Genomic DNA, 18411 nt, shown 5'->3' with positions numbered 1-18411 from the left:
TTATGGGAGGGCAAAAGGGGCATTTTCCCCGGGCCCCCACATAGGAGTGGGCCCCACAAGGCTGCCTGACCGAAAGCAGTAAGATTCCATTGTTAACCAGACTTAAATAGCACACGTCAGGATATTTGAGGGTGTTCTGCTGAGGCTCTAAACCTATTGCCTGTCTGTTTTGACAAGTACATTCTGCCATGATCAATTATCATGTGATGCTTTCTGTGTTCGCTGTGGTATACATGGTTTGTGTGTTCCGTATGGCATAACTCCTGTGGGAATTATGTTGACCATGTGCAGTAGCCAAAACTGAAATGCATATTGATAAATTGAGTGCCACAATGGTTTCAGTAGTTAGCTCTGTGTGTTTAGCACTCATTGCAGAGATGTGTGTTCATATGCAAGATGAGAATAGCACATTCCTGCAAGGCCAACTCAACCTTTCCTATGTCTGAAGTTGATAAACCTGCCTGCATATGTACTTGGTTTTGTAGCACAAAAGGTGCTATACTTGTTATCTCCCCCCACCCCCCTTCCAGCACTATCTGAAATGTCTACAGGCCTAGTACGATAGTTGCTTATTTTGTTACGGTAGTCGATTGTCTGTTTCCCATTCCTTCCTATCTGTGTCTTTGCACTTGCTCTATCTGAAATGTCGCCAGGCCGAGTGCGATAGTTAATTTCACATTCTTGTTGTTCATGGCCTGTAAGAATGTTATTGGGCCTCATTACGAGTCCGGCGGTAACCGAGGCGGTAAAAACGCCTGTTACCGCCGGACTCGTATTACCATTCCGCCTCCGTGATTCCCGGAATTACCGGGGCATTACAACCCCGGTTTTCCGGGAATCACAGAGGCGGAATGGTGTTAATCCCCATTCCCATTGAGTCCTATTGGACTCAATGGGAAGGGGGATCATGGAAAATCCGCCAGCATCTCGTAATGCTGCCGGTGTTTCCTCGTCTGCCTGCAGGTGGGCGGTGTTAAACCCGCCAGGTCAAACCTGGCGGGAACATCACCTCCCGCCTGCAGGAGTCGGGATGAGGCGGTCCAGAAACAACGGTGGCAGCAGGTTTACCGCCACCGTTATTTCCGGACCGCCTGATTTGTAATGAGGCCCATTGTATTTTTCCCTTGCCCCCTCGCTGTGAAGCGCTTTGAAACACATTGGGCCTCATTACAAATCAGGCGGTCTGGAAATAACGGTGGCGGTAAACCCGCCGTCACTGTTGTTTCCGGACCGCCTGATCCTGACTCCTGCAGGCGGGAGGTGATGTTCCCGCCAGGTTTGACCTGGCAGGTTTAACACCGCCCGCCTGCAGGCGGATGAGGAAACACCAGCAGCATTACGAGATGTTGCTGGTGTTTCCATGATCCCCATTCCCATTGAGTCCCATAGGACTCAATGGGAATGGGGATTAACACCATTCTGCCTCCGTGATTCCTGGAAAACCGGGGTTGTAATGCCCCGGTAATTCCGGGAATCACTGAGGCGGAATGGTAATAAGAGTCCGGCGGTAACCAGGCGGTTTTATCGCCTCGGTTACAGCCGGACTCGTAATGAGGCCCATTGTGTATAGGCGCTATATAAATAAAAAATCATATCAAATCATATTATCGGGAATGTACCTGCACCAGATAGGGGTTTAGAAATTGGCTTGTTCCGATGGGGTGTTATAAAACCTAGGCAATGACCTCCAATGATGGGCATAAACTGTTAGTCCGAGAGTATCCAAACTCAATACTGTGGAACCAAAGCATTCATGCTCGTATCCTGGCTTTGCTAGCAGACGATACAGTGATCCTGCTCAAATCATTTAATATCTCATACATTACTGTGCTGTCTTCTGTGAGGTTTGCCTTCTCGCTTGCTGGTGGCATCGTTTAGCCCATTACTTAATCTTTCTTTTTATGTAGGCCATTTGAGAGGAAGGGGTGGTACACAGAAGAGAACAGACAAGATGTTACAGGCCTCTGGCAAGCATATTTCAAGGTCGCTCATTTGCCACAAAAATACTTTGTTTTTTGTAAAAGTCAAAGGTTTTTCTGCACATTTATAAATGACAATTTCACAAGCCAGTGTTTTGGAAGTATTTAAAGCTTTAAAATACAAAAGACAGTTGCCTGACCTTACACAGTTCAATCCCATCAGTTGGTAGGCTGATACTTATATACTTCCCTTGATGACAGAGAGAATAAAGCTAGAATCATTCTCATGTTGCGTAACACGCTTCAATAATATTTTGTTTTTATAAATTGTCATGTTTGGTAATGTGATTTGTGTATTTTCCAAGCCGGTTTTACAAAATGAGATTATTTTAGTTCATGGTAAGAACTGCAAAAGAAAGTGTTCAAATGCAGAAATTGCAGAGTTGGCACAAATCCCAGCTTCACCCATTACCTAATGTGTGATCCTTGGCATCTCATTTAAACTTGTTTTGAATTGTCTAACCTCTCAAAATTGCGAGTCCCTAACCCTTTCAAAATTGTCTGCCCTTCAGAGGGATTCCTTCTAAGGGTATGATCTTCAAAAAGGCCTCATTCATGGTTTCACTGTCTATAGTGTTACTTCCACTAGAATAGTCAGCATTGATATATTGCACACCAGAGGCACATGTTCTTTTGATCTCTTTTGGCAACGCTATTTGAAAACCATGTCCCACTTCTAATGTCAGTCTGTCTGGATACAGACACCTTCCTGGTAGCTTTAATCAGCATCCACTATCTATTCTATGGGATGTGTAGCATTCCCTTTCCTTCCAATTGCTCTCCTGTATCCAGGCTTGAGCACTTTTGCATTCTGTGAGGCCACTAAGGTGAGTTATCTGTCTATTTTGGGTTACATGTACATTTTAAACTTGGTCCTCAATTAATACTGCATGCTGCATACCTTCCTGGATGCTATTGATAAAGTCTTCTGTATCTATAGTAGAACAGAAGTAACCTCCTTGTAGACACCTAATGTTGTCCTTCAAAAGCTACATGTTTATCATTCTGTGCAGAGCATAAAGGAAGAGTGTAAGGGGGACTTAAAGGGAGTACATTTTTTTATTTAGAATGCTGCTCAGGAACATATCAACTTTTGGGTTGTGATCGAGGGCGGGGGGTGGGCGGGCGCAACCAGATTTTCTTGATCACTTAATTCCTTTGGTTTGGTTGAGGGTGGGCTCCAAAGATGTCTTTGCCCAAGGCCCCAAAAGTGCTTAAGATGGCCCTGCTTGCAAAAGCTATAGGAGAAATGATGAATGCTATGGGAGTAATCTCCCTCATCACAGTACTTGCAAACGCTATATGAGAAGAATTGAATGTTATGGGAGTAATCTTCCTCGTCACAGTGATTATAAGAGCAATAAAGAAAGATACATCAGTACATCAGTACTTCTCCCTACATCTGTGTCTACCAAAGTCACAGGAAAAGCCAACTAGACTACAAGAGTAGTCTCCCTCAGCTGAGGGAGTGTGAGGACATCAAAGAAAGTGGGACGAAAAGAAGAGAGACAATAAATACTTCCTGTGTAAATAAGGAACCATATTGGAACCTGAGAAGAGCTAATTGTGGTATATTTCATGAGGTTCTTGTAAAACCCTTTTAGGAACTACCAGGGCTAATCCAAACTGTCCATAAAGACTCATTGTGAGTCAGTCAACCAGGCTGAGTCCATTGGCCCAGGAAAAGGAAGCCTTTCTCCTGGCCCCAGACAGACAGAGGATGAATTTCTATTTGGACAACCACCCTGACGATGAGCACCTGAGTTGGAATTCAGTAAGTAGGGAATTACTCTTAGATACAGGGAAAGATGGCCATTTCTTATTTCTTTTAATAAATCTGTTGTATGAAAATGCAATCCCTTTATCTGACTCCTTCGTCTGACTCGCCACACCACCCACAAATACACCACCAGCCAGTGAGCAGCACAGGAAGCCGAGCAGACAAACCTGCTCTGGGCAGAAGACAGTAGCATAACTTTGGGGCACCCTTCAAAGAGTATTTTACAGACTCCCAAGGGCCAGAATACACTGAGTTACATTGCCAGTGGGAGCTTGGATAGGACTCACTGGCCTAAAAGATAGTGGTTGACCAGCAGCCAGAAGTGTCAAGAGATCAATATATCTCACAGATTAGTACTTTCAACCTAACACAGGTCACAACTTTAGTACATTTAAAGAAAAGCTTTTGCCTGCCAGCATTTTATAAATTAATATAATCAGTGAAGTCACTGTCTCATTACCTATTGATGAACTTTGCTTGATCAATACATTTATTGTGATATTTAGCTATTCTCCCACCTTCTTTCCTAGCCTCTGTGAATGGTCTTACCTGAGTAAACAATTGGTGCCAATGGATGCCGCTGTCATTGATCAGCAATTGAGGCTCCCCTGAAGGGTTGAGACGAAAGCTTCCCACCTTGGTACTTTCAGCCGCGTTGGGATAAAAGTGCTTCCAGTTCCAAATTTCATACAACACGGGTGGGTCCCCATGAGCATCGAAGTAGATGTTGTCACCAGAAGAGGTTTTAAAGTGAACATTGCGCATGTGATGATGTAACTGCAGAGGAGAAGTGAGACACAGAAACAGGGTTATTCTAGTAAGCAGTCTGAGATAATGATGGTGCAGAAATTGCAGTTGTTGTATGCAGCACCAGTAGTGATCATCAACTCATACTACAGGAAGGGATCAATAGAGGGAAGATATAGCAATGGAGTAGAAGGGACATCAGATTCTCTCCATTGATCCCTTCCCTCATCAATAGAGGGAATATATAGCAATTGAGTAGAAGTGACATCATATTCTCTCTATTGATCCCTTCCCTCATCAATAGAGGGAATATATAGCAATTGAGTAGAAGGGACGTCAGATTCTCTCTATTGATCCCTTCCCTCATCTATAGAGGGAATATATAGCAATTGAGTAGAAGGAACGTCAGATTCACTCTATTGATCCCTTTTCTCATCAATAGAGGGCATATATAGCACTTGAGTAGAAGTGACATCAGATTCTCTCTATTGATCCCTTCCCTCATCAATAGAGGGCATATATAGCAATTGAGTAGAAGTGACATCAGATTCTCTCTATTGATCCCTTCCCTCATCAATAGAGGGCATATATAGCAATTGAGTAGAAGTGACTTCAGATTCTCTCTATTGATCCCTTCCCTCATCAATAGAGGGAATATATAGCAATTGAGTAGAATGGACATCAGATTCTCTCTATTGATCCCTTCCCTCATCAATTGAGGGAATATATAGTAATTGAGTAGAAGTGACAACAGATTCTCTCTATTGATCCCTTCCCTCGTCAATCACCACCCACCTTCTTAGCCCTGCCTCTTCCTTCCAGCTCTTAACTCTTAGAACAAGGGCATCTCTTGCCCAGGTGTCCAACGAGAAGGGCAATTCCTGTTTGGACCTGTTCGGACCAGGAGGATCAAGGGTCCGACCCCCTGCTAAGACAGCAGGTAAGCATGCACCAACATCTGTTTACACTCTCTGTCCCCACAGGCCATCAACACCCTCTCTGGTCTCTGGCTTCACCATCACCGTCTTGTCGCCAATGCTGGATTTTACTTTTATGGACTTCATTGATTCACAGTGCATCGCCCTTTCTCAACTCTCATGCTGGACTTCCTTTGCATCTTTACAGTCATGGTGGTCCTGAATCATGCTGTTCCCATCTTAATCTTGTATCCTGGCTTGCAACATTATGGGCCTCATTCCGAGTAGGGCGGTAAGGGTTAACGGTCACCGGTAACGAGACCGGTGCCGTTAAACCCTTACTACCCTACTACGAGTTCCCTTTGCGGGTACTTCCTTAAAGCCTGCTTTTAGCAGGCGTTAAGGACGGGACCCGCAAAGGGACTCTGGGGTCAATAACGGTACTGTAATTTACGGTACTGTTATTGCCGCCTTCCCCCTTCCCATTGAGCCCTATGGGGGCTCAAATGGGAATGGGGAATGGCCCTGGTGAATGGGGAATTACCGGTCCCTCCGACCTCGGAATGGACTGGTAATTACTCCATTCACCAGGCCGGCGTTTGGACGAGTTCGGAGGCAGCCATGCCGCAAATAGCGGCGTGGTTACCTCCGATCTCGGAATGAGGCCCTATGTGTTACAACTGACTTCTGCAATTGTATTCGCTCTCCCCCTTGCTTCTCCACTCTTTTTGACTGCTTACTCTCTGTTCTCTCCTCCCCTGCACTCTCCCTTTTCCTATCTCCTCCCCTCCTCCCCTACTTTCTTCTATGCACTTACTCTATCAGAATTGTCCCTGGAGCTGTTATGATGGAAACCTCATCTGTCGCTCCTCCATCCCGTTACTGTCCCCCCCTCCAACTCCCGCCATCACTATCTGAAATGTTGTCAGGCCTAGTACGATAGTTGCTTGTTTTGTTCCTCCCCTCCCTTTCTGCACCCCTCTCCCTCACCTTTTGTTTTCCTCCGTCTCTACCAGAAATGTCATCAGGCTTAGTATGGTAGTCGCCTGTCTGTTTCCATTTCCTTCCCACTCTCCCCCTCCCTTCCTTATCTATGTCTTAGCACTTGAACGATCTGAAATGTCATCAGGCCGAGTACAATAGTTAATTTCACATCCTTACTGTTCATGGCCTGTAAGAATGTTGTTGTATTTTCCCTTGTTCCCTCCCTTGCCTTGAAGCGCTTTGAAACACATTGTGTATAGGTGCTATATAAATAAACTATCATATCATATCAATAGAGGGAATATATAGCAATTGAGTTGAAGTGACATCAGATTCTCCCTATTGATCCCTTCCCTCATAAATAGAGGGCATAAGTAGCAATTGAGTAGAAGTGACATCAGATTCTCCCTATTGATCCCTTCCCTCATCAATAGAGGGCATTTATAGCAATTGAGTAGAAGTGACATCAGAATCTCTCTACTGATCCCTTCCCTTATCAATACAGGGCATATATAGCAATTGAGTAGAAGTGACTTCAGATTCTGTCTATTGATCCCTTACCTCATCAATAGAGGGGATATATAGCAATTGAGAAGAAGGGACATCAGATTGTCTCTATTGATCCCTTCGCTCATCAATAGAGGGAATATATAGCAATTGAGTAGAAGTGACATCAGATTCTCTCTATTGATCCCTTCCCTCATCAATAGAGGGAGTATATAGCAATTGAGTAGAAGGGACATCACATTCTCTCTATTGATCCCTTGCCTCATCAATAGAGGGAATATATAGCAATTGAGTAGAAGGGACATTAGATTATCTCTACTGATCCCTTCCCTCTTCAATAGAGGGAATATATAGAAATTGAGTAGAAGGGACATCAGATTCTCTCTATTGATCCCTTCCCTCATCAATAGAGGGAATATAGAGCAATTGAGTAGAAGTGACATCAGACTCTCTCTATTGATCCCTTACCTCATCAATAGAGGGAATATATAGCAATTGAGTAGAAGGGACATCAGATTCTCTCTATTGATCCCATCCCTCGTCAATCTCCACCCACCTTCTTAGCCCTGCCTCTTCCTTCCTGCTCTTAACTCTTAGAACAAGGGCGTCTCTCGTCTGGGCGTCCAACAAGAAGGGCAATTCCTGTTTGAACCTCTTCGGACCAGGAGGATCCAGGGTCCGACCCCCTGCTAAAACAGCAGGTAAGCATGCACCAACATGTGTTTACACCCTCTATCCCCACAGGCCAGCCTCACCCTCTCTGGTCCCCTGTGTTGTTTGCTAGTGCCCCCCACCCCCTTCGTGCACATAGGAGTGTGTCCTGTCACATTCTGGTTTCACTATCACCGTCTTGTGGCCAATGTTGGATTTTACTTTTATGGACTTCATTGATTCACAGTGCGTCACCCTTTCTCAACTCTCATGCTGGACTTCCTTTGCATCTTTACACTCATGGTGGCCCTGAATTATGCTGTTCCTATCTTCATATTGTATCCTGGCTTGCAACATAATGTGTTACTACTGACTTCTGCAATTGTATTCGCTCTCCCCCCTTGCTTCTCCACTCTTTTTGACTGCTTACTCTCTGTTCTCTCCTCCCCTCCCCTCTCTCTTTTCCTATCTCCTCCACTCCTCCCCTACTTTCTTCTATGCACTTACTCTATCAGAATTGTCCCTGGATCTAGTATGATGGCAACCTCGTCTGTCGCTCCTCTATCCCCTTACTGTCCCCCCTCATGTCAGCACTATCTGAAACGTTGTCAGGCCTAGTACGATAGTTGCTTGTTTTGTTCACCCCCTCCCTTTCTGCACCCCTCTCCCTCACCTTTTGTTTCTTCTGGCTCTACCAGAAATGTCATCAGGCCTAGTACAGTAGTCGCCTGTCTGTTTCCATTTCCTTCCCACTCTCCCGCTCCCTTCCTTATCTATGTCTTAGCACTTGCACTATCTGAAATGTCGTCAGGCCGAGTACGATAGTTAATTTCACATCCTTACTGTTCATGGCCTGTAAGAATGTCGTATTTTCCCTTGTTCCCTCCCTTGCCTTGAAGCGCTTTGAAACACATTGTGTATAGGCGCTATATAAATAAACTATCATAGCATGTCATATCAATAGTGGGAATATATAGCAATTGAGTAGAAGTGACATCAGATTCTCTCTATTGATCCTTCCCTCATCAATAGAGGGACCATATAGCAATTGAGTAGAAGTGACATCAGATTCTCTCTATTGATCCATTCCCTCATCAATAGACGGAATATATAGCAATTGAGTAGAAGTGACATCAGATTTTCTCTATTGATCCCTTCCCTCATCAATAGAGGGCATATATAGCAATTGAGTAGAAGTGACATCAGATTCTCTCTATTGATCCCTTCCCTCATCAATAGAGGGAATATATAGCAATTGAATAGAAGTGACATCAGATTCTCTCTATTGATCCCTTCCCTCATCAATAGAGGGCCAATATATAGCAATTGAGTACAAGTGACATGAGATTCTCTCTATTGATCCCTTCCCTCATCAACAGAGGAAATATATAGCAATTGAGTAGAAGGGACATCAGATTCTCTCTATTGATCCCTGCCCTCATCAACAGAAGGAATATATAGCAATTGAGTAGAAGTGACATCAGATTCTGTCTATTGATCCTTTCCCTCATCAATAGAGGGCATATATAGCAATTGACTAGAAGGGACATCAGATTCTCTCTATTGATCCCGTTCCTCATAAATAGAGGGACTATATAGCATTTGAGTAGAAGTGACATCAGATTCTCTCTACTGATCCCTTCTCTCATCTATAGAGGGCATATATAGCAATTGAGTACATTGAGTACAAGTGACATGAGATTCTCTCTATTGATCCCTTCCCTCATCAACAGAGGAAATATATAGCAATTGAGTAGAAGGGACATCAGATTCTCTCTATTGACCTCTTCCCTCATCAACAGAAGGAATATATAGCAATTGAGTAGAAGTGACATCAGATTCTCTCTATTGATCCCTTACCTCATCAATAGAGGGAATATATAGCAATTGAGTAGAAGTGACATCAGAATCTCTCTACTGATCCCTTCCCTCATCAATAGAGGGAATATATAGCAAATGAGTAGAAGTGACATCAGATTCTCTCTATTGATCTCTTCCCTCATCAATAGAGGCAATATATAGCAATTCAGTAGAATTGATATCAGATTCGCTCTATTGATCCCTTCACTCGTCAATAGAGGGAATATATAGCAATTGAGTAGAAGTGACATCAGATTCGCTCTACTGATCCCTTCCCTCATCAACAGAGGGAATATGTAGGAATTGAGTTGAAGGGACATCTGATTCTCTCTATTGATCCCTTCCCTCATCAATAGAGGGAATATATAGCAATTGAGTAGAAGGGACATCAGATTCTCTCTACTGATCCCTTCCCTCACCAACAGAGGGAATATATAGCAATTGAGTAGAAGTGATATCAGATTCCCTCTATGTCATGCGCTGCATAGCCTAGTGCCTTTGGAAGGCCTGCCGGCTCTGCCGCCATTAGAATGTTCCATCACGTTTCTTTCCAGCCTGCCTGGTCCATCTAGTCTTTCTTTCTCTTCCTTTCTCTCGGGCTCTTAACCCTGCCTCTTTCCTTCAGTCCACATGTTGCAACCCTTTGCTACTTTTGCTTTTGGGTCTAGATGCTAGTTTTCTGCTTTTCAGCCACACGGCTACTTTCCTAAGCTGCCCTTTCTTGTCCTCCGGGCTACAGGCCTGCCTTGCGCAGCTTCATCTCACTTTTCTCTTCGGCTCTCGTGCCGTGTCCTTTTTCTCTTTGTCCCTCTCGTGGTTCCCTGTTGCTGCGTACTCTCTCTCCTAGCTTTCCTTTCCGCTTTCTCTATCTGCAGCACTCTGCCATTTCTGTTTGTTGTTCGGCTTTTTTGCCGAAGCCTACTTGTGCTTTATTGGGAACCTATCTTTCCCATTTCTTGGGTCTCATCCTCTCGGGTGCCTGGTTTTGTTTGTGAGAGCCGGTCTCCTCTTGAGTGCCCCTCCTCGGATAGCGGCTCCCTTCCTCGCTTTCCTGCGGTACTCCTGGTCTTACCTTCACACCCTGCAGACAGACTTCTACACTCGATCCACTCAACAAGAGGTTTTTTCAGCTGCTAGCTTTTTCCTCTTGCAGGGGTGCTCCCGGGCAGGGGTCCAGTGTCTAGCGTTGTTTCTCATGCTAACATTGTGGCTTCCATCTGGGGAATGCCATATCTCTTCACAAAAAAGAAGGCAGAACAAAGAAAGAAAGGAAAGAAGCCAAGGTCTTCGACAGAAGAATCAGGTCAGGAGGAAGGGGTATTTGAATCGCACAGTGGTTCCAAAGCAGTGATACCAGACATCCCTGACAGTTTACAATGCCACAAAACGAGCCCCAACATGGCGACAGTAGAGCAGCTTCAAGAATGTATCAATGCTGTACAAGGCCTTTCTCAGGAGGTTCAGGCACTGAAGGCAGAGAATACTACTCTTCGACAGATGCTAGCCACACAGGAGCAAACCCATTCCGATTTACTGCCCATGCCGCTGGCTTTGGTCAAATATGACAGTTCTCCCAGGAAGTTTAAAGAATTTATGGAAGCATGCATTGTTCATTTCACTTTCCGCCCCCAAACTTATGCTTCCAATAAGGCTCGAATAGGTTTCCTAGTATCCAATTTTATGGGTAATGCATTGGCTTGGGCCACCCCGATGGTGACCAGGGCAGACCCCGTCCTCCAGGACTATGGGGCTTTTACAGCCCAATTCAAACAGGCATTCGAAAGACAAGAACCTGCCTTAGTGGCCAGCGAAGAACTCTAAGACATCAGACAGGAAGCCTCTGACCTTTTGACTTACATATCCCTCTTCAAACGAATCGCTGCCGATACTGGTTGGCTGGAGACGGCCCAATGCACCATTTTTAGACCTGGTCTTCATGAGGATCTTAAGGATCAGCTGGCTCACTCCCCCAGACCTGCTACCTTTTCCGATCTACTGGCTACCACTTTACAAATTGTTTTCCGCATATCTGAATGAAGGTCTGAAAGAAGAAAGGGACGCACTACTTCATACCCCGTGGAAACCACTACCCCTACCTCTTCTTCGCCTCAACATCCCAAGGAAGAACCAATGCAGATTGGGCCCACAAGAGGTTTGTTGTCCCCTGATGAATGGAAACGGAGGAAGGATAACAACCTTTGTATGTACTGTGGTTCTAGTTCACATCTTCTACGGGGCTGTCCGGAGGTGCCTCCTCATCGTCCGGGAAACGGGCGACCTTGGAACTGACAGGAACGTGTCACCGAGGTGCCCCATCAAGTCCCTATGTTTCGATTACAGTGTCCTCTGTGGCTTCTACTGATGACAACCGCTTGATGGTGGCTGCCATGCCATTGTTGTTTGGGACTAAGACCATTGATACTCTGGCACTTATAGACTGCGGTGCTGCCGGCAGTTTCATGGACATTTTGTGGGCTAACAAGATGGAGATCAAAAGGATAGAGAAAGAAGAAGATCAGAAGGTCGAAGGTGTGGATTGAACGTGACTTTTTTCCGGATTAATAACCCACTCTACCGATGTACTGCAGATGTCCGTGCTCCACAACACTGAGAGCATATAGTTTGATCTCATTTGGCGGAACATTTTCCAGTCATCTTGGGGGTTTCCTGGCTGAGGAGAACCCAATCGCCTTCACTTCCAGATTGTGTCGCAAGTCCTGTCTGAGTAGTTCTTCCTATGAGACTGTCAAGGCCCTGGCTAACTCAACTTCCACATCTTCAAATCCTCTGCAGGTGCATCTGTTGCCCACCTATCAAGGCAGTTTTGAGGAGGTGTTTGTGTTCCACAATCCTCAGATTCTACCCCCTCACCGTCCTGAGGACTGCGCCATTGACCTGCTTTCTGATGCTCTCATACCCTTCGGAAGTATGTTCTCTCTTTCTATTAAGAAGAAGGAAGCTCTACGTACCTACCTTGATGGCAACCTCCACAATGGATTAATCAGACCCTCACGCTTGCCAGCAGGGGCATCCCTGTTTTTCATCCCTAAAAAGAACACGCAGGAGTTAAGACCCTGCATTGATTACCATGGTCTGAATCAGGTAACCATCATGGACCGATATCCGATGTCATTGATGACATTTTGGAGGCAGTTCAAGGTGCTGTTGTTTTTTCTAAGCTGGATCTGAGAAGGGCCTACCATTTGTTGCGTGTCCAAGCGGGAGATGAATGGAAGGCCGCGTTCTGCACCCCGTTTGGACACTTTGAATACTGTGTGATGCCATTTGGTCTTGTGAACGCTCCTGCCATATTTTAGCGGTTCATGGACCGGATATTCTATGACCTATTGTGTCACAGTACAATCGTCTACCTCAGCGACATCTTGGTGTACTCATCTTCCCGGCAAGATCATCAGAAACATCTTTGTCAAGTCCTAGATTGACTTCAGGGACACAAATTGAGCATAACCCCATAACAGTGTGTGTTCGAGGTTCACACTGTACCCTATTTGGGTTTTATCTTGTCTGCTCAGGGTGTGGAAATGGACCCCACGAAGGTTTCTGCTATACTTGACTGGCCATCATTAACCTCTGTCAAAAATGTACAGTGTTTCCTGGGCCTGGCTATTTTTTACTGCAGATTTATCCCGCAGTTCTCAGACCTGGTTCTCCCCATCACAACACTCCTTAAGAAGTCCACCTGTCTGTTTTCATGGTCCAAAAGGGCGGAAGAAGCTTTCATCTTATTAAAGGAGTAATTTTGTTCTGCACCCATTCTCCGTCAGCCCGACCAGAACCATCCCTTCATTGTAGAAACTGATGCTTTGGCGGCTGCAGTTGGAGCCGTTTTACTTCAGGAGCATGAGGGAAAAGAGCATTCTATGGCTTATCTTTCGAGGACTCTCAATCCAGTAAACTGAACTACTCTGACCTAGAAAAGGAGTTGTTGGTGATGAAGATCACGTGTGAAGAGTTGCGACACTTATTGCAAGGAGCGATCCAACCTTTTTTGCTGAGAACCGATCATAAAAACCTTAAGGTGCTCCAGCAGCTGGAATGTATAAATTCCAGACAGGCCAGATGGGTTAATTTCTTTGCCCAATTTGACTTTAAAATCACTTATCTGCCTGGTAGCAACAATGTTTTGGCTGATTCCCTCTCTCGCGTTCCGTTACCAGGGTTCTTGGATTGTCATAGGACCAAATGCATACTTCCACACAATAAAATGTGAGTGTCAAATTACCTCCTTTGTTCAGTCGGTACAAGAAGCCACTGTTGGGACTGCTGCCGAACCTCGGATATCACCTTGTGATACTCTCTGCAGACGGGATGGTCTGTTATTTGTTAACTAATCGGCTTTTCTTACCTGACACAGCGGAAAGCCTTAAAATGGTGTCACGATAGTGCCCTTGCCGGCCATTGAGGGGTTGCTTCTACGTTGGAACTTCTCAAAAGACAGTTCTGGTGGCAGGGAATTACTTCAGAGGTGAAGAGCTATGTCTCCACTTGTCCCACATGCTGTAGGATTAAACACTGAAGCCGGGAGAAGAAGGCCGCAGAAAAAGGCCAGCGCTCCTCTTAGCAGCTCTGCTGCGAGCGCATCTGCAAGCTGAGGCCCCAACAGCTGACCTCCTTTCTTTCGGATCAGCTGCTCGATTCGATTTGTTGCTTCCCGCGAGCCACGCAGCTCCTAAAATGGCCGCTGCCATCCCCTTGACGACCGGAGCGTCCCTGCAGCCCGCGATCATCACCGCCGCAGGCCCGGATCCTGATTTGCTCCCCTGACTTGCCTGCCCCTCCCCTCCTGCTTTAAATGGAGGTAGAGGATGCCGTGAGGCGAAGCAGGGAGAAGAAGGCTGCAGAAAAAGACCAGCGCTCCTCTTAGCAGCTCTGCTGCGAGCACATCTGCAAGCAGAGGCCACAACAGCTGATCTCCTTTCTTTCGGATCAGCTGCTAGATTCGATTTGTTGCTTCCAGCGAGCCACGCGGCTCCTAAAATGGCTGCCACCATCCCCTTGACGACCAGAGCGTCCCTGCAGCCCGTGATCATCACCGCTGCAGGCCCGGATCCTGATTTGCTCCCCCGACTTGCCTGCACCTCCCCTCCTGCTTTAAATGGACGTAGAGGGTGCCGTGAGGCGAAGCCGGGAGAAGAAGGCCGCAGAAAAAGGCCAGCGTTCCTCTTAGCAGCTCTTCGCTGCTCGCAGTCTGCCGTTCGCTGTGGAACCCTGCATACACCACAAGGTAAGGAGTCCTGCGCTCCAGAGCAGCACAAAACACTTGCCCTTAGACTACAGCGGCTACGCGCACATACTCTCACGAGTGCATTGCTCACAATACCCATCCCCACAAAGGTACGCAATACACACCTGCAAACAAGAACACTGAAATCAGCTACTAGCCTAAAGGCTCCCTCCTCAGCAGTCCATAAATCCCATAGACTAAGCCACACAATGGAGCTGAGCCCACAAAGTAAGCACTGCCATGACGAAAATGCATTTGCTGCAATGTCTAAGACTCCCGAAAATGTGCCCCCGACTGGTTTGAATGTAATTACTGCAATGTGCAAATCTTCTACCATAGCCATGCTACCCACTGATGCAAATGCCACTCTGCCTATGTCTAGGACCCCAGAAAATGTGCCCCCCACTGGTCTGAATGTAATTACTGCAATGTGCAAATCTTCTACCATAGACATGCTACCCACTGATGCAAATGCCACTCTGCCTATGTTTAGGACCACAGAAAATGTGCCCCCCACTGGTTTGAATGTATTTACTGCAATGTGCAAATCTTCTACCATAGCCATGCTACCCACTGATGCAAATGCCACTCTGCCTATGTCTAGGACCCCAGAAAATGTGCCCCCACTGGTTTGAATGTAATTACTGCAATGTGCAAATCTTCTACCATAGCCATGCTACCTACTGATGCAAATGCCACTCTACCTATGTCCAGGACCCCAGAAAATGTGCCCCCCACAGGTTTGAATGTGCCATCCACTACTTTCATTGTCACCCCTGAACCGCACCTCAAATGTGCTCTCATCAATGCACGATCCATCAATGCTCACGCTCGAAACATCCATGACCTCATCACCACCCTAGATCTAGATCTTCTAATGGTCACTGAGACCTGGCTACGCGAAGCCTCAGGCCCCGCTCTATCCCTTGCACTCCCACCAGGCTATCACTAGACAAGACCGCCTGACCACAGGGGGAAGTGTCGCCCTCATAGCCAAAGACTCGATCACCATTAGAAAGGTTGACAAAACTATTAACAATAACAGCGACTATCTTCAATTGAAACTCACCATCTCACACCACTGCACCATCACCCTACACCTCATCTATCGGCCACCAGGCCCCCTAGGAGATTTCCAGGCTTCCCTCACCCACCTCCTGGCTGACAACCTGAAAAAGTCATCCAAAGCCATTCTCCTTGGAGACATCAACCTTGGACTGAATGACACCAAAGACCCTGCTGCCAAAGCACTTGACACAGCCTTAGCCACTCTAGGATTCGCCATCACCATCACTGACCCCACACACGCCCTAGGCAGATCATTAGACTGGATCGCCCACCACAATTGCCCCCTCACAGTCACAGGCAAAACCCCCACCCTGTGGTCCGACCACCACAACATCACCTTCAACATCCCCACCACCTCAACCACATACCACCCCCCCTCCAAACCTTACCACCAGCCCTCACAAGAAGTGCCCGTCAACTGACCAAAGAAAGACTCATACCCTTCTTACAGGGACCTGCCTTCAGAGCCCCCTTCTCCAAAGACCCCGAAACCCTGGCCAAAAACTACGATACTGCTATTACGGCTGCAATCAATGCTATCGCCCACTTAAACCGTGCAAAACCAAACCCACTAGACACACCACCGCGTGGTTCACCCAAGACCTTCTAAAACTGTGCACAGAAAAACGAGCAACACTAGCTCAATGGCAAACATCTCAGGATTATAAAGACAAACTTAACTTCAAATCCCTTGCAAATGAATATAAGAAAGCCATCATCAAAGCCAAAACTAAATCATTTGAAGATAGAATCGCTGAGGCCAAATCGAACACCAAGGAAATGTTCGCCTTTTTCAGGGAACTTGAGACCCCTACACCCACCCCCCAAAACTTCACCAAGGATAAAGCATGGTGTGATGACATCCAAACAGCCATGCATAATAAGATTAGCTCTCTCCAAGCCAAAATTCTGAACACCAAACTAGCACTCTCCACCCCCCCTGCCCCCTCCACAACCCCACCCCTCCTCACCCACAGAGGCCCCACCCACCTTCTCATTCAAACCCATCCAGGAGAAAGACATGATCAACATCATGAAAAACATAAAACCCTCCAATTGCAAAGGTGACCCTTGCCCAGCCTCCATCATCAAAGACTGCGCAGACACCCTGGCTCCTTTCCTAACAACGGCTCCTTCACCACAGGAAGAGTCCCTTCATGCCTCAAGGAAGCATGGGTCCTCCCTCTCATAAAAAAACCTACACTTGACCCCACCTCCCCCAATAACTACCGCCCCATCACCACAGTCCCATTCCTCCTCAAGATTCTAGACAAAGCAGCCTACCTGCAGGTCAAGCATTCCTACTAGGACTGAGACAATCCGGCTTTCGCCCTAGGCACGGGACAGAGACCGCCCTACTCGACCTCAAAAACCAAATGGATGATGCAAGGGACCAATGGAAACATGTCCTACTCCTTCTCTTCGATCTCTCGGCAGCTTTTGATCTTGTAGATCACGACATCCTCTGCCATCACCTCACCTCCACAGCCAACTTCTCCCAAGAAGCCACCACATGGATCACCTCCTTCCTCCAAGGCAGGACCATGCAGGTCTTCTCTGACCTAGCCACTGTGTCAGCCACCATCATGCTATGTGGGGTTCCCCAAGGCTCCTGCCTCTCACCCTCCATCATGCTATGTGGGGTGCCCCAAGGCTCCTGCCTCTCACCCACCATCATGCTATGTGGGGTGCCCCAAGGCTCCTGCCTCTCACCCACCATCATGCTTTGTGGGGTGCCCCAAGGCTCCTGCCTCTCCCCCACCATCATGCTATGTGGGGTGCCCCAAGGCTCCTGCCTCTCACCCACCATCATGCAATGTGGGGTGCCCCAAGGCTCCTGTCTCTCACCCACCATCATGCTATGTGGGGTGCCCCAAGGCTCCTGCTTCTCACCCACCATCATGCTATGTGGGGTGCCCCAAGGCTCCTGCCTCTCCCCTACCCTTTATAACATCTTTACCCTCCCCATCTTCCTTATCCTTGACGTCATGGGCATTTCTTACACCAACTACGCCAACGACACTCAGATCCTTCTCACATTAACAGGTGACTATGACACTGACTGCGCGACTCTCAACAAAATATATAATACAATCCAAATGTGGATAGCTATCAACGGCCTTTGCCTTAACTCTGACAAAACTGAGCTACTCGTAGGATCCCCTGACACACTCAAGAAACTTAACGCACAGTTTAGTCACTTTACCATTGACTCAATCAGAATCCCAGTACAAGACACAGTAAAAACACTAGGCGTCTATCTAGACTCCAACTTATCCATGACCAGACAAGTAAACGCCATCACCTCCTCTGCTGCTTACCATGCAAAACTCCTTAACGCAATCAGACCTTTTCTGTCAAAAGACACCTGCACCAACATAGCCAGAGCCATAACTGGTTCCCGGCTAGACTACTGTAATGTTCTCTTCCTAGGGACCTCCAACAAAAACCTTGAGAAGCTGCAAGTAATCCAGAATAGCGCCCTTCGTGCTGCACAAGGCATTGCCAAGAGAGAGCCCATCACCGCTGCCAGAAAAGTGTCCCATTGGCTCCCCATAAAGGAAAGGATTATATTCAGACCACTAAGCATCACCCACAAATGCATACATTTCACCGCCCCAGTGTACCTATCCCAGAGAATCCACCCGGTCTCCTCCACAAGACCCACTAGGT

General features: G+C 46.7%; 1 protein-coding gene across 1 annotated transcript in view; it reads right to left on the bottom strand.

Annotated features, from left to right (window-relative positions):
* Window positions 1-18411, bottom strand: part of LOC138568885 (vomeronasal type-2 receptor 26-like) — a 152264-nt gene that overhangs the window by 66150 nt on the left and 67703 nt on the right. The window contains exon 4 of the mRNA XM_069646665.1: window positions 4309-4536. Within this exon, the coding sequence (XP_069502766.1) occupies window positions 4309-4536 (228 nt within the window). The remainder of the gene's footprint in view (window positions 1-4308; window positions 4537-18411) is intronic.

This window comes from Ambystoma mexicanum, chromosome 2q (assembly GCF_040938575.1).
Source record: "Ambystoma mexicanum isolate Mex_15411 chromosome 2q, UKY_AmexF1_1, whole genome shotgun sequence".
NCBI lineage: Eukaryota > Metazoa > Chordata > Amphibia > Caudata > Ambystomatidae > Ambystoma > Ambystoma mexicanum.
This window is presented reverse-complemented; position numbering and strand designations above follow the sequence as displayed.